At 40.9% G+C, this 26,355-nt stretch overlaps 1 protein-coding gene across 2 annotated transcripts in view; it reads right to left on the reverse strand.

Moving 5' to 3' along the window:
* Positions 1-26,355, reverse strand: part of ntm (neurotrimin) — a 271,917-nt gene that overhangs the window by 61,202 nt on the left and 184,360 nt on the right. The window contains exon 1 of one of the 2 annotated variants that reach the window (XM_084473817.1): positions 12,625-12,957. In XM_084473817.1, coding sequence (XP_084329943.1) covers positions 12,625-12,797 — 173 coding nt within the window. In that variant the 5' untranslated portion in view covers positions 12,798-12,957. Of the gene's footprint in view, positions 1-12,624; positions 12,958-26,355 lie in introns of those variants that run through there. The other variant, XM_084473818.1, reaches the window with a different exon arrangement.

Below are 26,355 nucleotides of genomic sequence, written 5' to 3' on the forward strand. Positions count from 1 at the left end.
GGAGTTGGCTGTTCTGAATATAGGATTGAACATTGGGGGTGGCATTAGCTCAGGAGGTAGAGCGGGTTGGCTGGTAACCGCAAGGTTGCTGGTTCGATCCCCGGCTCCTCCTAGCTGAATGTTGTGGTGTCCCTGAGCAAGACGCCTCACCCTAATTGCTCCTGATCAGCTGGCTGTTGCCCTGCATGGTTGACTCCACCATCGGTGTGTGAATGTGTGCATGAATGGGTGAATGTCAGTCAACACTGTAAAGCGCTTCGGATAAAAGCGCTATATAAATGAGGACCATTTACATTGCATCTTGGCTCTATGGTCTATTTGGGACTTGGAAACCGCACCCTGATTTGAACGAAAACCTCTTTACACGTTAAAAGAAAAAAAAAATAATCTGCAGCCAAGGCTAACCTGGTAAAAGGTTTGCTAAACAATTTCTCTTATATTAATTTTGCATGACATATTTTATTATCTGAGCCCTATGGGAGCTCAATGCATAAACCTGACGTTCCATGGGCACCACCTGACACTTAAGGTCACATTGAAACCAGAAATGTAGTATTTATTATAATATTGCATGTCTGGCATGTGAAATGTCATGTTCCCGTCAGGAACGGTCTTCGATCTGGGATTTCCTTAACAGTGTGGTGTGTAGAATTTAGTGGCATCTTATAAGAGTCTTTGTGTTTTTTTACCTAAGAAGGAGCCCATAATATCTATATAAGGTATGGGTCCTCTTCTATTAAGCCTGCCATGTTGCACCGCTGTGTTTCTATAGTAGCCCAGAACAGACGGTTCTAAAGGACGTGTATTTAATCACTACTACTTGCAAGCTAAGCTCTATAGTTTTACAGAATAAATATCCAAACACAATTCATAACACTTGGCTAAACAATGCTGTCATAGATGGAAGTACCTTATGGGCCAGTTAAGGCCACCATATCTTCTCCAGATCGTTTTAATTGGGGCGGGGCAGAGGGGGATTCAAATGTTGCACTACTTGCAACCTTAGCGCTAGATACCACTAAATCCTACAAACCTGAAATCAATTTATTTTTCTTCTTTCCATAAATCCTTGATATCTTACTGCCCTCTTTCCATGGTACTTGTGAACACACACTTGAAAACTAGATCTAAAACATTTCCAAACCGAAGGCATTGTCAAATAAAAGAAAAATGCTAATAGGCTTTCTTCGAAAGTACATTTACTTTTGCTTGAAGGTAAATACATTTTTAGACAGTGGACCTATTCACAGTAGAAAGGCCAGATAATAACTAGATGCCAGTTGCACCAAAATTAATTACATTTCAACTGCGGTTTAATACATAATCATGCAGTAGGCCTATACGCCCATGTGGTCAAACGTCAAGTCTATAATTGGTAAATAAATAAAAGGATTAATAGGTCATTTAAAAGACCTTGAGAATAAAAAGTCCTCAAAAAGATCACTCCTGGAATGATTATTTGGTGTACTGTTTCCAGCAGTGTTGCCTACAGCGATGCAAGGCTTCAGATGTTCTTGTTAGTATCCTTCACCATGAATGTCAAGGGTTACCCTTGTACAGCTGCCTGACCCAGTGGCAGCCCCCAAACCTGTGATCCACTGGCAATTTATGTGTGTGTCTAATTAGAGAAACCAGCTGTCTCCTTAACAATGAATGGAAATCTCATAGGCAACAAGGTGACTGTCAAATGTATTTAGAGTGTTTTCCTTCATTATACCCATCCAAGTCCAATGCATATAAATGAATGCTTACGTGAACACTTTCTAATGTTTGAGATTTCCGGTCATAGTAGTTATAGTATAGCCTTGTAGGATTTCGAGCTAGGCGCATCTTGTTAGTTAATTGCCTCCATACACAGAGTGCCTATTTGTTGTAAGTTTGCATCTACACAGTTTTTTTAATTGCATTAGAAAACGAGTCCAGTAAATTATTCAACTGTTTATTATGATAGAGTGATGATATCATGAAATTGACAAAACCCTGTGTCCTAATTTGGTTAATGTCCAAATGTCCATGTGTTTAATTGGTGGCTAGTTTTTGTATTTATTAGTACCAAACTCATTAATTGCAATTGTACTTCCAACCAATAACATGGAATTGGTATAAATACATTCATTTAAATGTATCTTGTGAATACAAATGTTGTGAAACACACCATAGAAGGCTTATAGTGGAAAGGATAAGCATAGCACAAAGCAAAACCAACAGACAAAGAGATCTCAGGTGTTAGCTAGACGATAGACGTCAATGACAGTAATATCAGAGACATCGACATTAAGAAATCTTTTGATGCATTTTTTGGTAGTTGCAAGTCATTCAAACAGTACACACACACACACACACACACACACACACACACACACACACTCTCTGACAGGTACAGCGAAGAGAGGAATGCTTTTTCTCCATTGACGCTGACAGGCTGTCAGACTGCGGACTAGGCCCAATACAACACACCTTGCAATCAGCCCAGCATGCATATGAGATGAATACTATTACATGGGCAAAAGCATTGACAGAGACATCTGGCTACCTCTGGATCTGTCCTGCTGACAATATCAATTATGGATGTATCAGTTATAATTATGGGCAAAAGGGGATCTCCCTGGCCCTCCATCAAGATGTTATCAAAATATACTTTGTGCCTTATTATCCTAAGCAGGAGACTATTGGAACATAATATTTGATTATTCATGGTAATGTTATAAAGACTGCATCAACATACAGCTAACATTTGAGTTGGGTACCGAATTCTGCACTTTTAATGGTACCAGTTAAATTATGTCGGTACTACAGAGTACCTATTGTTTGTACTTGAATCAGTACCTAATGGCGCTTTTAGACCGACAGTACCAGCTCGACTCGCCTCGACTTGCCTCGACTTCCCTTTTTTTGCGTTTCCATTGGCAAAAAAATGACCTGGTACCTGGTACCGGGTAATTTTTTTAGTACCACCTCCGTTGAGGTTCCTAGCGAGCGGAGTAGGTACTTTTGTGTGACGTAAACAGGCTGCTGGCCACTGATTGGCCAGCGGCTGCAAACGGGAATAATCACTCAAAGTTAAGTTGTGTCCGGCGAGGCTGGAGTCCACTGACCCGCTCCCGAGGGGGACACGGATGGGCGTTTCGCTGTGTGTGTCGCTACTTTCCCAGGGCTTGAGTTAGGCTGCGCGTGGTTGTGTGTGTCCGGCGTGGTTGTGTGTGTCCGGCGTGGCTGGAGTCCACGGACCCGCTCCCGAGGGGGACACAGATCAGCGTTTCGCTGTTTCATTTTTGTGTCGTTCTTTCCCAGGGCTCGAGTTTCGCCTCGATCAACGTTACCATATGACAACAATAGACGCGCAGTCATTGCGCTTTTATTTTATTTCCCATCATAACCTTTCCCGGGAATCAGGAAATAGTCTTGATCAGATTCAGATTTCCCGGGAATCCCGTCTCCCAGGATTAAAACCTAATGACGACCCGCCCATGTTGGAGAGGATCTTTTCTACGACCCGCCCACATTGAAGAGGTACTTTTTTAGATGGAAACGCGACGTGCCTGGAACCAAACCGAGTCGTGCCGTGCTAAGTCGTGGCGAGTAGAGCTGGTACTGTCGGTGGAAAAGCGGCATAAGTGTTGCGGATCTAATTGACCCATTTTAAAGTTTGAAAATCGAGGTGTAATTTATGTAATTATTTACAAAATAATGGGCATCAGTAAAGAACTACATAATAATATCTGCATGCAGATGTATCTTTAGGCCATTTCCATTTTTTTCCTTCTTTGCTTCTAAAGTAGGTTAAGAATATCCTTTGGGTACATAGAAGGGAATGTGTGTTAAGATCCTTCCACCCATTTATGGCGAAGAACCCACCAGATGCACGTTGATAATCAGACAGATCCAGATGTACACTTAAGAAGGTATTATCCACACAAAAACTAAATGAAATTGACAATATAATGAAGGTTTACAATGCAATCTTTGTGCACACACACACACACACACACACATACACACACACACACACACACACACACACACACACACACGTTTCTAACTCCCTCACCGGTGTGCGAGAAAGTAAATGATACAACTCATATCATTTATAAAGGTAGTAGCGATGTAGCTGCTGGGAGGAAGAAGAAGAGGTGCCAGGTATGCAAGCCATCTGAAGATGTCAAGACAGGCACGACATGTCTTGAAAATGTGCAAATTTAATTTGCACAAAAGACAATGAGAACACATGTTGATCATGTGCTGTGTAAACACCTCAATTCTGCAGCCCCAATACTGGGTAGAAACCCGGTAAGCTATCTTGAACTTCACACACAACAACCTTATTGTCCATAATTTGTAATATCTGGTTCTATATAATTCAGTCTACTTTAAAAAAAATTCTTACGACTAATTTGGCTTTATTTTTTAATATTATGGGCTATTTTCAAGACCTTAATATGAAACGAATAGTACCTGAATTGCATACATTTACGAGAAATATTCCAGCATGGGACAGCGTCTGACCTTGACACACATCTCAGCAAACGGTTCCACTTTGCTAGACGCAACATTTATATTTTTGAATTACAAATATATTATTATTGTTGTAGTTGTTATTATCGACAGTTATCAGCATGTCAGATGTGTTGTTTACACTCTTGCTTTTATTGACAGATCAGCCAGTTCCACTCTCAATGTGCCCTTGCGTGACAGTATTAGCCCACACGGTTACACCCTTCACCTGGCGCACAACACTCGCTACCCAGCCTGAGTCACTCTGCTATGATATATCACTTGTACTCGTCTCACTGTCATTTTTGTTATGACGTAAGGTGACGTAAGGAGAAATAAGGTACTCAGTACCTGTACTGAATTTCAGGCACTGATACCGTACCGGTATCGGTTTAAATGGGAATGGTACCCAATCCTGGCCAACATACACTTTCAAATACATATGTTTCGTTCTAGTCTGTAAGTTATTCATTTCATGTCAACAATGTGTATGAATAGGGTCCCTGCTGAACAATGGCACTATACAATGTATGACATTTATATCTGGTTTATTCAGTGCATGAAACCAAGAAACAGGCTACCATTTGTTGGAGGGAGAGGGAGCCGGGAGAATAGGAATCATCTTTGTCTACACTAAGTTCATACACAGATGCCTCAAATGTACTACTAAAAGTAGGTTCACTTTTCGAGAGCTACTGTGTGACAATACAATGTGTCTTTGTATTCAGGTTACAGAACAGTTAAAAAGATAAATAGATGGGAGTAAAGGGTAGGCAACTGAAAAAGAAGAATGGATTCCATAGAGAAACACAGCTTAAAACACTTATGGCTGGTTCAGACTACACGATTTTAGCCAGATTTTGCCCCGAATTGTGAACGAAACAAAGTCTTGTAATTTGACATGCTTGCGATCTGCGATTTTTTTCATCTGCAACGTTCCAAAACCTCATGACGAAAACGTCCACACATGCACTGTAAGACAGACATTCTCAATTCACAACGAGCGAGTTCCTGACGCGTTGATGGCGTTTATATCATGCGGATACGTCTAAAGAAATGCAGTATTGATTTCATCGCAAAGAGTTACAGAGTTGAAAGCCTCCCCCGCGATCTTTGATGTGTTGTAAACAAAACACTGCATACATTTTGTATCACATTCTCCCTACTACACGCTCTACCCAGGGACCACCCCTCGCCTTACTTACACAGAGTATCTCCAGTATGCGTGAACACGTCTGACACGGTTTATCTCCGGTCGTGTGTTGACCGGACCCAATTCTCCGGAGTATATCCGGAGTTCATGTGGGAAAGACCCATAAGAATAGAGAGACGACTCTAACAAGGAGATATGAGAAGTGGCCGTTCTTTAGCCAAGCTGGCACTGTGTGACACTTATGTGCCACTTCGCCGACAAGAGGCTTCACAATGATGATGATGATGCTCTCGAAGAAAGACCCTTGCCTCACGTCCCCTCCGGTGTGCTGAATGATGTAAAAGTCCATAATCTGCATGGGATCTTTGGTCCCTTCATCACCATCTTCCTTTGTTCTAATAGAGGTGTAGCTCTCTTCCGGAGAAGACAATCAGTGTGTAATACCACTTTATTTCCACTGTATCTGCCTGGAGATACCGAACACTGGTATTTCTGATTTGGTTTATGGAGGCACGATGCCCAGGAGAAATAAAGAGAAGTTTAACTTCCTCAGTTGAATATGAGATGTCAGGAGCTCAGTGTAATAATACATTAAGCGTCCCTTGCAACCATGAAGTATTTCATTAATTATATACATCCTCTTTTGTCTTTTACTTTGGGACTATTTTTCAAAGTTGTAAACTATTCCCATACAAGACTGCCTGGCAACAAAACTCGTTGTTGATCATCAATATTTACTGCACTACTGATAACAGTGGCAGACTGAGCACTTTTGAAGTCTACTTTTTCTCCTTTCTGATTATTTCAAGGGACTACAAACACAAAGAGCAATACAGCAAGTTTGGCAACTCTACAGATGCATTCCTGCCATCAAAAGTGGCCACAGTCATAGCTTTGCTTCAATGTTGATAATGGCCATTAGCCAGGATATCCGAGTTGTATTAAGCTTTGTTTAAATGCAGCTATGTCTTGTGAAATCAAGCAGTACTCCTGTATTAAATATGTCATAACTAATTCCGAATGATTTCATATTTTTCTCATATTGATCAAAAGGGCTAACTCAAGGGGAACCAAATCAAGCATAGCACCTGCCAACCACATACTTAATAGTAGTTTTGTATCAAAACTGGTCACAATATTTATCTTTCCACAAAATCCCAACATGAGTGGGATTGATCGCCATCCCACTAAACAAAGGCTTACGAAATTCTTAAACTGTATACTTAACTTTTTGTTTTTTGTTTTAAATCAAGAGGGACGTTCAATGACAGAGACAAAGTTAAAACAACACAGGTATTGTTCTTTAAGAAAAGACATGCCAAAGACTGCTGCCCCCCACCCCTTCCCACATGCCCTCCACTCACCCCCTTAACGATTGTTTCCAAAGATTGCGTAGAACAGTGATTAATACTATTGAATGTGCCAATTGTAGGTCCAGCGGGCTAACGAGATGCACAGTCCGCAGACAAGAATCACTGGAATGCATGGATGAAATACAGCTTAGGCTTGTTCTTCAGCCAGGGAACTTCTCTTTTTTTCACTTTCAACTTTTCGCTCAAGTTCTCTTACTTGTCAAGTCAGTTTGAAAAATCTGTAACGTTTGTTAGGCACAATTACAGTTCAAAATTGAAAAGGGTCTCTTGTTTTCCCCCCTTCAAATGGCCAGCCGGCATTCCAGAAGTGTAACATTGATTGGAGCGCAACACAACACACACATCCAATCTGTTATTTCTCTCACAGATCACGTAAGGCTGAGGGAGTTCCAGTGCTCGGTGTAATTGGTCTATTATATACTGCAGATTTGCTTTCACGGTCCGGTATCCCACACTGAGTATGAATCAAAGTATTAACAGGAGTGAACTTGGAGCTAAACAGCCATTTTTACCCCCCCCCGTTTGACAATATGAAGATGGATTGAATTACCTTGATGACATTGTGTTTATCATGATCCACAGAACTGATCTCCACAGAACTGAAACTCACACAAAAAGCGTAGTGTGTGTTCAAATACTTCAAGTACCAGTTAAATCTCTTTATCGCTCCCTCTCTCTCTCTCCCTACCCCTCTCTCTCATTAAAAACACAACAACAAGGCAAGACAGGAGCCTTGGTCACAACAAATGGTCACACCTCCATGCTACCAATATAGCTACACTCCTTTGAGCTACTTCAAATAAGACTAGAAGACCAATCATACATGACAGACTCGTCTGGAAAAGGGCTATACCGAGAGAACATAGTAGCGTCCAGCTACAGCATAATCACTGTTGGTCGAAAATAGGAGATTACTTTGTCACCCACCCTGCCTACAGCTTAGTATAACATCCCCCATAGCTAGAATATATTTCTGTGTACATATCCCTATAAGCCCTACTTGGATATAAGTTGAAATTCCCTGAACAGCCTTCATCAGGAAGGTAAAGGCAAAGGAAGGGATGTGTGAGGAGGACAATATGTCTGTCTCGCAGAATTCATCGAACTGCAGAGCACCCTTGTTCCACAGTTCTGCGAGTTCCCACTTCATAATCCACCGAGGATACAAGATTATTCTAGTCAACAATATGGTGAGCCCCTGAATGTAGGCCAAGCTACTTCCCACAGCATATGTTCCAAGTTAATTCAACTTCAGGAATATTAGCTACCGCGTTGTCTGAGCACAGGGCCTGGAATTAACTTTCTGAGCTTGAACCAGAATCAGAAAGATTGGTATTAGTGTGCAAGTTTGTACAGACAAGGATTTTGTTCAATCTTTCTGACATTGGTGGCGTGAAGTTAAGGATACACAACATACAAATAGTGACTGTGCATGAATATTAAAAAAAAATAGAACCAGAAGTCGATTCAATATTTAAAACATCTAAATAAAATATAAAGTATAGTGCAGTGGACAGAGTATTTTGCAGGGAGGAGGCAGATGGCAGCCTAAAATGGCCTAATATATGTTTCTTATCCACCCATGATGAAAACAAAACAAAAATATTGTTGTAATCAGGGGTCGGATGATGTCATGGAGTTAAATTGAATCATAAGCAACCTCCAGTGGAATACTCCTTCTAACGAGAACCTTCAGGCTAAAATACCTTATCCGACATTATTACACAGCTTTTCTCAATGCTGAGAGCACAATGCTGTGCTCAGTTTACTTGCATGGGCCTTCCAGACTTCCGAGGGTGAATTATTTTTCAATAATGACCGTTGCTAAGCATATAACGGTTGCTAAGCGACGTCAACGTCTATTTCTCTGCTGATCAACACGACGAATGCTGGTAACAAATAAATTGTAAAAAGACACACCGTGTGACGTTATTTTTTCATTTTGGCAAGTATCTGTGTAATAAGTGGGATAATAATAATGTAGAACTTTGCCAGTCATTATCTAAAATAAGCCTAATAATTATTTATTTTTTACTACTTATTTCCTGATAATGACCGGCGTTCTATACATTATTCCTTACATATTACATGCATTAGCACATTGGTTTTCTAAAGACTCCCCAAAACAGGTGCAACTACATAGCACTCCAGCATCAGCAATCCTATTTGAGATTTCCGAGTGATAAAGCACAGCCAATACATGCGTTTAATAATCCATGTGAACTGAAGTGAGAACGCTCAGGTGGGAGAGCGTGGCACAGATGTTAAAGAGACGGCAGCTCCGGCCCGGTCCCAACGGGCGGCTAAGAGGATAAGGAGGTTCAAGTCCACCTTGAACCCGATGCTGACCCCACACCATGTCCATTAATCATCGTCCTGGATTAACAACCAGTGAACAGAGGCCTTGGAAAAATGATTGGCCTTTTATTACGCTCCGTACTTGGAGCCCTACGTTGGATTTATGTTGGCGAGTAGAGTGGAGGTACGTCGTGTCCCGCGGACTACAACTTTGAGTAAACACACGCCTTGCTGCTTTTATGGAGGGTTGATTAGGGGATTCACAGAGGGAGGCTGTGGTTACTCTTCCTCCCATTATAGATAATGCATTGACAGGCCTGCGTTTTGCATGTGGAAGTGCACATATATGCAGGACATGTGTCCTTCACTGCATGGGCTTATGACGTGCAAGGACAAGCTGTAAATCCTCTTGTTTAGAGGCTGCTTGAGATTTACAAGAGATATCCAGGAAAAGAAAGATGTCAAATTTAACAGCCATCACACTAAATTACAGCTAGCTATAATGGTCAAAATCACTAAATCAATTTTCTTCAAGATATATAATTTCTTGGCCGCTTTACAAAAAATAGAAACAAAGAAGTGGATTTCACAATCCATTCTTTTAATGTTCGAAATCTTTATTTTTTTTATTTTTTGTCATCTCTTCTGTATCCTTTAAAATATCTTGATAAGTGTTTTGTAAGGACGATATTCTGGGGTTCTTGAATAACATGAAGAAAAGAAGAGTAGTAATAGTTGTCTGTTCATGCTGCCCATGTTATATAATAATCTCTCGTCTGACATTGGAGGCATTAAGGCCGTCCCTTTTTCCATAAAGACACATGTCAAACTCATCAACGACGAGCAGGAAGAAAACTAAAATGTTGTGACTCAAGTTGCTCAATCGAGTGGCAAGTGCGATTTCACATTGAGTTCAAAATGGTAAGCAATGGACAATTCTGCACAGTAATGACATGACAGATTTTTGTTTTTAAGATCACACATCAAACAAAGAAAGATTGTCAAGACTTGCTTGCTTCAAATTAAAATGTGCCACCAATTTCTGTTGCAGCAGTTGTCAGAAAAGGGGAGGGGGGGAACAGAAGGGGGCTTGTAAGTACAGATAACTACAATGAGAGTGTTCATGCCTCTCCATTGCATGGCCAACTCCTGCGTTACAGGCAAGACAAATCTAATCAAATCCACTAGGTATGCAATATTGTTTCCAAGGTGATACAAAACACATGCTTATGTATACATGTGGATGGACAGGCATTTGTAACTACAGATTACAAACCCTTCTTCTAGCTAAATATATTTATCATATCCTTGTTAGCTGTCTGCCACAAAGCATTCCTAGTGTTGCAATAACAGCCAATACAAATAACAATTATGTAATTATTTACAAAAGAATGGGCATCAGTAAAGAAATATATCATAATATCTGCATGCAGATGTATCTTATGGCCATTTAAAAAATGTTCCTTCTTTGCTTCTAAAGTAGGTTAAGAATATCCTTTGGGTACATAGAAGGGAATGTGTATTAAGATCCTTCCACCCATTTATGGCAAAGATCCCACCAGATGCACGTTGATAATCAGACACATCTAGAAGTACACTTAAGAAGGTAATATCAACACAAAAGCTAAATGAAATTGACAATATAACCGCAAAACAGACTTTTAAAGATCAGAAAAAGTCCACCAGACTGAAATTTATTCTGTCTGACTTGGGAACTGCATAACAGCTTTGGCTTTTAAGAAACAGCTATCACAGGCACATAGGAACCATGGCTGGGGGAGAAAACACTGCCACAGAGATAAAGAACATGGCACCGGCTTGTCCCACTGACACACACACACACACACACACACACACACACACACACACACACACACACACACGTTTCTAACTCCCTCACCTGTAAAGTGCAAGTAAGTAAAGAGGTTATACACACACACACACACACACACACACACACACACACACACACACACACACACACACACACACACACACACACACACACACACACACACACACACGCGCACACACACACACACACACACACACACACACACACACACAAAATTCTGGAGCCTGTTGAACCCAAACTCTGGTCACGCTATGCTCATTGGGTCATGGTTGAAAGAAACCCATTTGGATGGACTGCATGTAAACATGTAATTAGGAACAAGAAGCACCCATAACACAACCTGAAGAATGTGCAGTTGAACCTGCCTAGGTGTCACAGCCTCTCATTTAAGGTTGTAAACCTAGAACAGAACATGTAATTGAATGACTTTTTGATCTACAAATGCACTGCTGTAGGGGGGGGGGGGATTAGACATTGACGACACTAAAATGTAGGCCTACTTGATTAAAAATCTTCCATTCATTTTATAAAATACAGATACTAAACTGCACCTTAAGGGCCAGTGAAGGATGGGAAAGCTTGAGAAGATGCTCCGCAGCACCTGGATATTAAAGGTACAATTGTAAGATTGAGCCCCTCCCTGTTGGTAATCAGGAGACTATCAGAATTGAAAAAACTCAATAACATTCTTCTTTCCGCTCTACCTGGCTGGCTGGGTAGCGTGAGAGGAAGGGGTTCGGCGAGTGTCGGTAGAACGATTCTTGTAAACAAAGAGGGGTAGCCTACGGGCGGGCCAGCATTTTTTATATGTAGATTATATCTGCTAAAGGACGTGATTTTATCGATAACAATATTGAACTCGGTATTGATCAGCATTCGCAACAGCTATGTCCAGGTTATTTTAAGCTCCGAGTCTAGTTGACTTGATACATACAGCGGCTTTAAAATCCCTAACTATTGACGTGTCACCCGGGACAGGGCGACGGGACATCCCTTCCATACACCCACCGACCGACCCCCCCTGTCCAGTAAGCCTATCGCTGCAGCAGCAGCTGTCAGTGCAGTTCCATACACCTGCCAGAGTTGCGGCTCGAGTTGGAAAACGAGTGTGAATCCGTAACCCGCGCATTGGGTTAAGCCCGCAGCAACACTTGTACGCGTTAGTGCTGCGCCATCACACAACAATTAAAAACAGTTTCCCAGCCAACAGCTGTGTTGCAGATCAGCGGCTGCCTATGAACGGAGCCCTTTTTTTTAATCCTCTGAAATCCCCCCTTTTAAACACATGCGGGATAAGACGCCCGTGCGACGCTGTCAAATGGCGTCGGTAAACACTTGAACTATACGAACAATTCCACGCGCCACTTCACACGTTCCGCACAGAATCATCAATTCAAAGTGAAATACAATCGCGTAACAGTGTAAATTAAACAGAGAAAAACCAAGACACTCACCTGAGGAAGACGGTTTCCCCTTGCCGCACGGTAATATTGTCCATGACTTTGTTATCAGATTGAGAATCCCCCTGGCTGTGGACGGGCAGTCCTGTGGGTACAAGAAGCAGAATCCTCAGAGAGAGCAGGCTCATAGACTTCCACCAAACGGCAAAGTATCCACGAGCACTCATCTTCGGCGTAAAGTCCCCCCACCCTCCACACGTTGTCGATAGCAAAAGTTGTTATTTTTTTCAAACGCGAAAGAGTCCGGGGAAAATCATCCGTTTTAATTTGTATCCCGTTATCCTTGTGTATTGTCTGTCTTGGTGCCAGGTGCAGCGGTATGCGCGACGCGGCTCCTAACTATCTGGCGCACTAGCATCGCCTGACTGTAACCAACAACCACATACTCTCCGGACGCCCTTTATTCTGCAGCTTATTGTTGACGCCAAGTCACCAATCGCCAGCAGCTTATTATCAACTTGAGTGTCCGTCATCTAATTCCGTCACCAGAGGACATGTCATACTCCAGGACAGGTCTGGAGTAATACGCCTTTTCTTTTTCTTTTTTGGAGGAATTGATTAGAATCGCGCTGAACTCGCGTCTGTTATGGTCTATAATATTGATAACAATAATAATATTGATTATAATAATAACAATAATGGTGCGTCAAGGTCGAATATAAAGTGGTAGTCGTTTATTAAATTCAACGATTAGACATCCCGAGTAAACGGAATGCCATTTTGAGATACGAAGGTGACATCACACATCTCGAAAAGCAGTTTTGAGTGCGTAACGTTTTCGCAGCAACTCGGGGCATCAAACTATTTCGACTGGCCCTGCGTGTGTTTTAGCCTATCACTGTATTATTGACCATCTGATTATTGTATCACTATGCATTCGCAATATCTTTCTTTGACAGGTTATTTTCTACAAAAATAAAAACCAATTAAGGTAGCCTATCCACACTTTCATAAAAGAGAGAGAGAGAGAGAGAGAGAGAGAGAGAGAGATCATGGAAAAACTTGTGTTTTGCCAATTGTCTGGTGCAAATTGGCGATAGTATCGTATATTGACAATTGAAGGGACGATTGACAATTGTTTTTTCCTTGCCAATATAAAGGCGTAGGAATTTGAAGCTTATTTTGAGATAATAATCTGATATTTGATATATATGTATGAATTTTATAATATTATAATATTATTGTAATATTATTATATTATCATTATTGTTTTTCATTTGACAGCGGCAACTGCAATGTCTTGAAAAGCTAGAAAAAGACGAAGAAGAGTGAATACTCGGGGGAATGCGCACATTCTGCATTGTTGTACATTGCAAACATCCAGTGTTTTGCACACAAACATGTCTTAAAAGTTATATTTTGAAGACTCCGTTGACCCGCCTGGTCTACTTTAGATAACAGCGGGCCAACTGACCCAGTCATATCTGGGTTGTTTTTGGTGTCTGAGGGAGAAGGCTAGCTTCCTACGAGCGCTCGGTTTATAGAGTAATATGTAATATCAGAACTAAGAAGTTATAAAAATGGTCTCTAGAATCTGCACCCTACTGTGCATTAGAGATGTTTCTGGTGGAGCGGCATGGTCACCCGCTGAGTCCTGTTAATCAGCGGGAGTGATGGGTGAATTTTAAAACCAGTTTGCCGTCACTTATTCAAGGATCCAACACCCCGCATCTCCGATCTCCATATTATTAAGTTAATATTTTGTCATGGATATGATTTGAATGTCATATTAAAAAATAAGAAAAACGATTTAACCAGAACATGCAGCTGTGATATAGTTGCACCGAGCACAGAGGGAGCCGTTGTTCGATATGAACATTGGTAATAAACATATATTCTTCAATGTTTAAATAATCTCAATTAAAAAATCTAAATTAAATGTTGACACTCTTTGATCAATGTTTATTAACGCAACTTTTACTGTAACTGCTGCAGTTGACAGAACTCCCTCCCCCCTCTCCTCACGTCAGCCCCCTAGCGATCGGATCATGTATATAAAGTACCCATGATTGGACCGTATGAAATTAGAAATGATCGCAGAGCCCTAGTGCTCAGCTGCCTGATCCTCCGGCAGGCAGAAGATACATGACACGCGGATGACTCAATGAAATGTACTACGGATATTTCTGGATGGATCAGCCATGCTGTGCTGATGGATGTCTGCGTGGGTCGTTAGTCCTACCACCAACAGGTGAGCGATGTATACCTGCTGGATGTACAGTAGCCTACAGTCGTTCGGCCATCTTATCAAAACATTGGAACATCTGTTACAATCTCGGTTAAACTGTCAATAGTTTCTTATGATGTATTTTTGCATTTTTATGCTTTATTTATAGAGTGAGACAGAGAGGAAGGTATGGGAGATAGACGGGAGGACATGCAGCAAATTACCACGGGCAGGACCCGGGTCACTGTGTTCAGGACTGTGCCTATATGGTACGGACTCTACCCAGGCAGCCCCCTGCCAAAAGTTTCTAATCTTGCCGATTAAACTAAATCTTCCTGGCTGTATAGGTTACAGACAAATGACACACAGCCAAATTATTTGGGCAATCATAATAAAGGCAGGCACATACAGCAGAACTGCAATATATTCACATAACTTTTTATTTAAAAAAACTATAATTGGTTTTTCGCATATATTTTTAAATGTGGTAGAGTGAGTTAAATTTAACAGCTATTACTCCAACCCATGGCAGCAACGCTTTAATAAGTGTTTCCGGCTGCTAATTACAGATGGACAGAACTGTTTGTGTGTATCTTCGGGTACCAGGCACTTAAAACCAGATGTTTTATGTAACGAGTGTATTAGGTACTATCTACACTGGTACACCCACATACTTTTCAAACATACTTTCACTGTAATCATTTAGTCCTGCAGTCATTGTCTCTATATAAGGTACCCTATTGGAAACTGAATCCATGAGCGCACTTTTTATCCATGAGCGCATGTCTAATTTTAAAACTCACCCTCTATGCAATATCATTCTCTTGCAGAGCCAGACAGCCGAGCCAGTTCTAGACACGGCAGATCCAGACCCACGGTTTTAAATGTATGAATGCTCCACCAGTTATAGACTAACGCATGAACAGAGAACCCCCACAGCCAACAGCTCTAGATGCAGCACTTATCCACCAGCTATTGGAAAGTGCTTAATTCTATCAAGGCTGCCAACATTACTTCAATAAGAGTCCACTTTCCTTGTATTTTATTAAATACAATTTGTGTACATTGTGCTCAATGAAGGATTTTTCCATGAGCTTGCTGTATGCTTACAAACACACACACACACACACACACACACACACACACACACACACACACACACACACACACACACACACACACAGATTCATACTGTTACTGCGTGTTTGCTTATTTTTTTTACTTGACTGCACAGTTGCTTGCCTTTTGCTTCCCTGTTGGATCAGGAATTTGTGCTTGTTTGAACTGCGTTTGGGCACATAATCATGGAAATCTCGATGGATAAAAAGAGTGCATCTTAAAGCTGTAAACTGTTAATTGTATTTCTTTGAATTTATAATTTACAAGTTTGGAAGCTAATGTTCAGCATATGTGTTAATGAGAATACTAGTTGTTCAGGCTCCCTCAATTTGCTACAGTTGAATATGTATGTGAGTTTCAAATAATATTGTACATTCAATGGTTATTCATGGTTAAGCATGTTTATTGGTGGATTAACAAAATCCATAAACCAACATAACATGTAAGGGTACTTGTGATGTGGGGGGGTTATTTGTTGACATAGATAGATGTTAGATGGATAGACAGATGGATAGATGGTAAGATGGAGGCAACAGCACCTCATAGCCAACCTTCTAATAAGCCTCAGAAATCCATTATACCAAACAAAAGACATCTGCTATATGTGAGCTAGAACTAATTTGGGTGTGTATGCCTACTATAACATATCTGTGAATAACGTCTCTTTATGAACACTTTGTGTGGGTAAATAACAGGCTTTATTTGATAGGGTAGATAAGAGGTGAGCATTTCCTCTTCCAGCATGACAGTTTGCAAACTCTGGATTGTGACATACTAGTGGCTTGAAGCATCAGACAAAGCATCTTAAGCATGAAGAGAATATGGAATCCCTCATAGCACTTATGAATACCACTGGACTGACTTTTTAAAAATTATTTATTTCATAACTTTTTCATGCAGCCACAACAGGCACAACAGGAACTCCATCTTTGGGCGCCTCCTGGCTGGTACCGTTCTTGTTTAGATTTTCTTTCTATCCTCACTTTAAAGTGTTTTCTTCTTTCACTTTCAGTGACATAAGGTTAACCGCGGTGCAGGGTTATCTAGTTACCATAAAATCTCAAAACCCATTCTTCTTAAAAAAAGAAAAAGTCTACCTGTCATATAACAATTCAGGGTGTTTAAAGCATCGTAACTGTCTCTCCTGGCTACCAGACATCCGTTGAATCCTTGTACCAATTGTGACAAAGAGCATTTAGTGTGAGCTCAGTCTTGCCACGAACGTCAACAATGATAATATTGCACTTTATTTGCGTATTTTGGAATGAGTGCAGTTTGTGTCAGCACGGAGTATGTTAATGTTTGTGGACAAAAAAATGTGAATCACCATACAAGTACTGAACAAAATGTCTTATCAGAACAAAGGGCTAGCGCTTTCATTAGGCAAAAAAAAAAAACATTTTTGAAATGATTGGTGATGTTTTGGTAAATCAAGGAGACACAGTAAGGATCGTTTTTATAGCCTGGACCAGTATGGTTCTTTAGGTGTTTGGTTGGTTCAGGGTATTGATTGTGGACATCGTTTTTCCTGTTTTGTATAATCATTACTATACAAGGTTGGCAGTCTGTTTCAACTCCATAATAACAGTGCTTTGTCGCATGCAGGCGCGATAGGTTTCTTAAACATCCGGGGCTCAGTAGGGGGTATCGAGCGATCGCGGGAGGACGAGATTGTTGACGGGGGGGGGGGGGGGGGAAGAATAAAACAGCCTAGTGACGCCACTGGTCACATGTAAAAAGTGCTGAAAGTACAGTATTGATTTAATGTTGTCAAGGCCGGCTTCCTCACACAGTTAACATACCACAGTATATTTGAAACTGAACAAAACAAGTTTACTTGTTTTGTTCAGTACAAATTAAGTAACCTGAACCTGACCCTGAACCTTATACTCCCCAATTTCCTACAGTCAAGCCTGTCTGAATGAAACATTGTAAAAACCAAGACTTCACACAAAGCTCGACTCATTATGTTTCGATTCAGGGATGTGATTGTTTTAGTGTGGTCTCCAGATTGCAAAGGACTTTGAAACCGATATTTCCTCATCATCTTCATTTTACTAAATCATTTCATTATTTCTTATTATTATTATTATAACAAGACCTTTTCTTGTCCAACAGTGACCAGCAGGTCAACGGTTGGAATTAGCCACACTCCACACAACAAGCAAGCAGTGATTCAGTCTGAGTGCCGCCGTCCTCTCTAACTACTCTCAAGTGCCCTACATCCGAAGAGCCTGACCCCGAAATGTTCAATTTACCGAGACCAGTGACTAACGGCTCTTTAAAGGGAAAAAGAAAACATGCAGACATTAGCACTTCCAAGACGCTTTGAGAATCTATAAAAGGTGGTTACTGATGACCACTAAAACTACATGGGTATCGCTCTCTCTCTCTCTCTCTCTCTCTCTCTCTCTCTCTCTCTCTCTCTCTCAAAAAAGAAAAAAAACAAGCTCCTCAATGTGTTGATTTTAATTGCGCAGAGCAAGCTTAAATGTCTGGCGATTTGTCTTGTTGACTTACGAGAAACAGCCCTCTCTTGTCAAGTGTCAACAAAAGTGTTTAACTGTCTGAACCCCCCCCCCATCACAGCATGTATGACATCGTTAGCCTCGACCGAGAGACAAAGGATGAGGTCACACAGCCGTCAAATGCTTGAGTGAACCGTAGGTCTTGGCCCCAACTAGGCCCACCAGTACCCAGCGTTTCTCTCCTACATGACTGGATCGCCACAAAAGGAGAGCTTGTCTGGTGGCCTGAGTCTAACCGGCCTTATTAGTGCCCCTCCACACTGGTGTACAGACCATCATAATTATGCCTCTGTGACACAACAGTACTTTATACACCTCAACCTATTTTATGTTTGTGCAAGAAAAGGTGGAACCATTAAAGGTCCCATGGCGTGCTATTTTATGGATGCTTTAATATAGGTGTTAGTGGGCCCCTAATACAGTACTTGAAGACATTCAAGAAATTCAGCCTTGGTGCAGAGTTACAGCCACTACGAGCCAGTCCCACAATGAGCTCTCCACAAACGCGCCGTTTTTAGAGGCGGGTCAAGGTGGAGGGTGGGGGTGTGGCCCTGAGCAGCTTGTGGCCACGGTACCATGCGCTAGTGTTTACAGTGGAACACTGAACACTCCGGGTGCTCCAGCGGGAGTCCTGGAGCTCTATATCTAAATAATATATTATATTTAGATATTTATATAATATAACATATATTATCATGGTCAAAAGCTGTTTGCGCCTCCGTATGATATTATGAATCTCAAACGACTGCGTCGGGTTCTCAGACGCCTCTGGTTCTTCCACTTCCACGTCAATATTAAGTACAGACTGAACCGCGAAATGGAGGAGAAAGGGATTGTTGCTCGCGATTGTTGCCCAGGATTGTCCGTTGGAGCCCCGCTGCCCGCTGAACGCTGGCCGGCCCCGGGGCTGCCCGCCCAGCCCCGCTGCCCGCTGAACGCTACCGCGGCAGCAGTCCGTCAGAGCCCCGCTGCCCGCTGAACGCTACCGCGGCAGCAGTCCGTCGGAGCCCCGCTGCCCGCTGAACGCTGGCCGCTCCCGGGGCTGGGGATTTTTAGCTACTGGGGGACCATAGGGAGGCTAGGGGAACTCAACTTAATGTTAGAAAACCTCATAAAGTGAAATTTTCATGCCATGGGACCTTTAAACGTTTTGTGATTTTGTTCTTTTGTCATGCAAGTCATTGGTTTTGAAAGCTAAAATCGGCTTCATCCGTGGTATCAAAAAAAACCAGCCACTAGTATACAACTGTATAAAATACATATAAAATCATCCTTTCTTCATTATAATTTATTTTCTAGTGACTATATATATATATATATATATACACAGTATATACACTGTATATATACACTGTATATATATATATATATATATATATATATATACTGACTGTCAGAGGACGATCTGTCACAGGGACAGATGTGCATGCAATGAGGCATGATGGGAGATATGCTTGGTGAGTGCATCTCTCCCGCGATGCCCTGCCTCTACTTGATGACTTCCAGATGGCCATCCGCTGCCTTTAAAGGCCGTCTTTGTCCACCAGGGATCCCTGGGTAATGAGGTCTTGGTCATGGCATTAATGAAATATCACCACGCCACGCTTAGGGGAAGCGACAGACCAGCCGAGCCTCACAGAAATTCCTTCAGTTCAGATATATACATATATATATATATATATATATATATATATATATATAAATATATATATTTGGTGTCACACTCAAAGCAACCTTTCATTGCAGTATAGAATGTATGACCAATGCTTTATGATTGTATTTCAAATGTTTAATTATTTTCCAGGCAAAGGTATGTGGTTTTTATTTGACACAATGTGCATGTCAAGTGATTGTGAGTCTTCTTAATATAACTCGACTGGCTCAGGCTGGGATGCATGATCAGGGCTAGGCCAAAGGGAGGTTTACGCGGAAATCAGAAAACAATAATTATAATCGACCAAAATCCCCCAAAAAACAATGGATGCAGCGGCATGAGAAGCATTGTGTCCGTAAAGACAATGGCCGCTGTGCAATGTCTGCTTCCAATTGGCATGGAAGCCAAACTAGATTGCACCTCCAACACCAACCCTCCCACACTATATCCTCCATGACACATCCACTAAGACACACGCACACACATACAAAGCCAGGAGAGAAGCAGGCATTCTACTCCCATGATCTTAATCACGGTGGGCTCAGGCAATCAATAAGGAAGTGGCCCTTAGGTGATAGACATTCTGGAGTGGAAGTGACCATTACTTTCTAATAAACAGATTGATGCCAGTGAACTTGTCTTTATCGGCCATTAGCCATAGCTTCCTGCTGGGGGGTGTGAATGTTAAGTGCACTTTGGAGTGACACATAACTCAGCTCTCGGTCCAAACAGCCCACTCTCTCCTTTCTCCTCAGTAGACAGGAAAACACATTCCATTCATAAAAGGCCTCATAGACTTGTTTACCCCATAAGCGTGCTTTTTTTTTTTCCCTTGACCTGTGTGTCAGATATCAGTTATGCAGCAAGACTAGAATGCATTTGTCTTCCATATTTAACTACAGCGTGATATTGCAGTGGAAAGATGTGTCCAAAAAGAAAGAAAAGAAAAAGGTAAAATAACTGAATTTAACTGACCTCTTCCCAGAGTCTCTGTAATAGGTAATTTCACAGCATGAACGATGAGTTCATTTTCACATGTCAAAACCTAATCTCAATGACGATGGTGAAGTGCAGCAGTTATTAATGGTAATACACTGGGCTGGACACTAACTGTGTGTGTGTGTGTGTGTGTGTGTGTGTGTGTGTGTGTGTGCGCGCGCGTGTGTATCTGGTTCAGGGAAAAGGTCACATTCAAGACTTTTGTCTGAGAACACAACACAGACATACACAATTTCCAATAGAAGAGCCACAGAATCCAGTCTTTCAGCCAAAAATGGAAAATTAACACAAAGAATCAAACGGTGACTCACAGTTACATACTCATACATTTTACCACATGTACATTTCAAATAAGGACAAGACAGAAAAACTGTTTTCTCGTGTGTGGATTTGATGATCACCTGTATGAGGATTTAGGTGTAAATCCTCATACAAGGCAATGCATACATTATTTGATGTTTCTTTGTGTATAGGCCTATTCCCTAAAGATACATTTTTTCAGGATATGTGAATTTGAGACATTGAAATGACAAGTGTAGCCACGGAGGAATCATGCATCGTAATTCACTTGGGCAACACTTTTTAAATCTTGTAATAACACTTATTCTTCTCCTTCTTCATCTTTAATAAAAACGGTGCAGGTTAGCCATCAGAACCTGCCATTAAGATGTCAAAATTTGTTGATTGTCACTAAAGATTGTACTTCAAAAAAGAGCCAACAACTTGGGCTCAATGCACAGGGTGAATACATGTATCCTAACCACGGCCTCTGGATAATCTTTCCTAACATAGCACATTAGCACTGGCATTGATAAAGAAGAAATGAAATGCCAGTGAACAGATCGCAAAGACAAGTACACGTTAAATTGAGTAAGTGGGTGCTATTTAACCAAGGCATGACACAGAGAAGCCCGTAGGCTGTTTTCCAGTACATTAAAATGGACAGGAGCAATAAAGGGGCGTCAGACAAATTCAGGCTTAGATGTGTTGTAACATCGAGAAATGGAGGACCAGCACACTGACAGCATCTTGTTGAACTGTATAAAAAACACTTCTAAGACCAATGCGGACAGTAATGGATTTTTTTTCCCTTTTTGGCCCTTTGTAGAAATGCTTGCCAAGTGAAGAGCAATGAGGTCTAGGCCAAATATACCAGCTGTTGAATTCTGAATTCAATAATAATTTGTGCTTATGGGGATCAATGTATTATTATTATTATTATTATTATTATTATTATTATTATTATTATATTATTATATTAGTTATTATGTGTTATTTACTGTTTATTATTTATGTATGCAGGTAGGGGGTAAAGACTACAGAAGAATACAGTAGAGGGCTCTTTTGTTTGAACATATTGTTCCTATGTGTGTGTGTGTGTGTGTGTGTGTGTGTGTGTGTGTGTGTGTGTGTGTGTGTGTGTGTGTGTGTGTGTGTGTCATGTGCAAGGCATATCTCCCAGACAGTTCTGAGCCTCATGATCTTTAAGTTTGAATGCCTAACCTCAAGTATATATATATATATATATATATATATTACAAAAACAAATCTATAACCAGAAATACATACTGCTAAATTAAACATCAAAAAGATGACTACTCGAAATTTCAATACACAATGTTCTACAAGAAATGTACCACATATCCTAGCATCAATGTACACTACACTAATAATTGGCAAGGCATACACTAGTTTTATGGGTATAATTAATGCTTTATGACCATCATGGCACAGAGATAACATATAGTAAACTGTTATGCCATCTTAAAGCCATCTTAAAACAAGTCATATCTTGAAATTCCTTCTTAGACAGTCGTTAACGTGAATAAGAGTTCACGGCTATAAAAGGCCTATAAAAGCGATCAGAAATGACATAGAAGGCCTACCATGACATGTTCCGTCGTCAACTCTAAATATAGGTCAGGTTGGGCATGGCACAGGAGTCATTGAGATTCAATTTATTCCTGGGGGGAATGGGCCAAAAGTGAAACCCTCACAGAGACAAGAGTGCTCTTCAATGCAATGTCCATCCTGCCCTAGTAGCAGTGCCCTCCACCATCACCAAGTACAGCTACATTATAAATGTAATATAAACAATTATAAACAATGTCATTATTTGCTTGGACAGTGGCACGGTATCACCAACTTGCTGATTTAATGTGGCTGTCTAGGGCACATTCACACCTCTCTCTGTCTGTCTGTCTGTCTGTCTGTGTGTCTCTCTCCCTGTCCGTCTGTCTGTCTGTCTTTCTCTCTCCCTGTCTGTAAGTGTGTCTCTCTCCCTGTCTGTCTCTCTATGTCTCTCCTTTGCTCTCTCCCTTTCTCACTGTTTCTCTCTCCCTCTCTCATATACTGTATATATGGATTGTGTAAATAGAAAACCAGTTTTTTTGATGTGTCAGCCTGTAAACTGTCGCTGCATGCAAGCGCCTGCCAACTCCTTGAATAAACCCCAGTCGCTCAGGGAAGCTTCGAGAAGGGTCATGCATAGTGTAGCAGTCTCCTCTCCTTCTCTGTCTCCTTGCCCCCACCCCCCCCCCCCCCACACACACACACAGGTAGGTCAAAAAAACTTTTTTTTTTGCAGGGCCTCATCTTTTAGTGTAGGTTGTCTGACCTCAATGTTCTTTACCTTCACCTTCCAACGTAACTTTTGTGCGTTTCAGCATCCACACAATCAGATCCTAATAAGAGTCAATGACTGCGTTTACATGGACAACCTTAACCCGATTATGGACCTTATTCTGATTATGGTAATATTGCGATTAAGGTGTTTACATTAACATTAGAGTTATTAAAAGAATACTCTGTTCATATTCCCCGTTTACATGTAGCCCAGCATAGACTGATTAAGCAGTGTTTCTCACAAACACTGAGAACAACTGCATTGACTTATTTATTTGTAACCCGAATGTTCCCACGATCCTGAAGTGACCGGAGGACGCTACCAGAGCAAAAATAAGGGTTACATTTCCATAGCAACGCTCTACCCTATACTATAATTTCAGTTTTCTTATTGATTATTATGCTCACGAACAACTTTGAAAATATGAAACTTAAACGTTATCTGCTCACAAAACGTAAACGGCATCTGCTCGCGTACAACATAACAAATGTGAGACTCGTGTGTCACAAGTAAACAACACGCGTTGTAAGTCACAGGGCTGCCAACTTTTGGGTTTTGGCCGGAGTGAGATTCTGTAGAATCTTGTAATGCATACCTTATAGAAGGGTCCGCGGGTGTAATTGTTGACGGGGGGGAGGGGAGAGGAGTGTTGGATTGCGGGCGATCGGGATTGTTGACGGGGGGGAGTGTTGGATTGCGGGCGATCGGGATTGTTGATGGGGGGGTCTTGAGGTTTCTCCCGCTGTCTCACTCTACCGTCGGGGAGTTTGGAAAGGAACGAACGTGTCTCTGCTTTTTTTTTTTGCCGTGAGAATTTGGATGTGTGGCGTGTGTGCGTGTGTAAACAGGCAAAAGCGTCACACGGTGAAACCGTGAGAGTTGGCAGCTCTGATGTCAGTTTGTTGCCATAATGTGACTCAGTTGTCGGCTTGTCGCAAAATGCTGCGAATATTCTGAAAGGACGTTATAATGCGATTAAGGTGTATACATGTCTAGAATGTGCCTCAATAATCAGAATATGATTGGAATACTCCACATACCTTATTCAGATTATGCTTATTCCGAATATGACCATAATCTAATTAAGGCAATCGGAGAATGGTGTTTACATGGCAGCGTCATATTCTGATTAAGACCTTATTCTGATTAATACTCCAATAACCTCTGAATAAGGTATGTGGAGTATTCCAATCATATTCTGATTATTGAGGGGCATTCTAGACATGTATACAGTTGTATGCAGTTGTTCTCAGCGTTTGTATCTTGTTTTAATTATAACCAACACGGCAACAGTACACCTGCATGTGCTCAGTCACTCATCAATTGGTCCCCCCACTTAACTGTCCCATTTAAACAAAAGGTGGGTAGGAACCAATATATTCCCAATGTAACTATCCATTTAAATGTTACCCGAAAATGTATATATGAAATAATAATAAAATAATTAATCCTACCAGTGTAATTGAACTGAAATCTAAAATAATGCAAACAATGAATTATAAGGTTACAGAAACAATATTACGGCTACTTCGAGATGATTGCGAGAAACTTAAAGATCTCTAAGATCGCTAAGATCTCTAAGAACTCTATGCTGGGCTACATGTAAACGGGAAATATGAACAGAGTATTCTTTTAATAACTCATGTAAACACCTTAATCGCAATATTACTATAATCAGAATAAGGTCCATAGTCGGGTTAAGGTTGTCCATGTTAACACAGTCATTGAAATGGATAGACTGCAATTACTGGTTGGTCCATGATTACTGTAACTAGCGCAGCTTGCTAGATGGTTAGTTGCTATAAGTGTCCTTTTATGAAACCAGACTAATTTTATACAATCAATCTTAAAAAAATATGTGAACAGTGGCCAATGTTGCCACAGTTATTTGGCAAGTTTTTTAGAATACAATATAATATAACATTGATTAGAATAAGTAACTGCACTGAAAAAGGCTGAGCCATTGAACGATCTGGTTTGATGCATTACTGATTTTGAATTACTGATTATTATATTATTATTATTATTATTATTATTACTGATCTTTCCAACTTTTTTTTCAGATATGAGCACACTCAAAACAGCACATGTACTTTGAGTGCACTCATAACCCATGCATAATTTGTGTGCTGAAAAGCTACATAGCCGTCTAATATCGACTATTGCTTGACCAGTGAGAGCCCTATTAAGGATGAATGTATTTGATATGATAACGTTGCAATTACATCATCATGCAATATTGTGCAATGACCTCCAAGCTCTTTTGACATTTGGGTTTTTTGCATCAGAAAGTCAAATTTGATTGCTCGCAGAGTTTATTGACTGGGCCATTCGGAACAATACAAAGGCCAGCATAAGTGCCTGACGATTGCATTGTAGCTAGTTCAGTTTGCCAGTCAAATGAGTTTCACTTTATCAAGTGTGCTTCATAGCCTTCATAGCCATGAAGTGGATTCATGCACCCTTATACGGAAACTTTGTTTGACATTGGTGCTAAGAAGCTGCAGGTGTAAGAACTGTGCTATAACTGCTAACAGGTGTGCACATGAAATTAGATAACAGGCTCTGAATCAATGGTATTTTTCTGGAAGAGATTTTGCTCTCTACACAGATGAATCACAAAACCCCAAAT

The sequence above is a fragment of the Micromesistius poutassou genome (assembly GCF_964030765.1).
Source record: "Micromesistius poutassou genome assembly, chromosome: 10".
Classification (NCBI taxonomy): domain Eukaryota; kingdom Metazoa; phylum Chordata; class Actinopteri; order Gadiformes; family Gadidae; genus Micromesistius; species Micromesistius poutassou.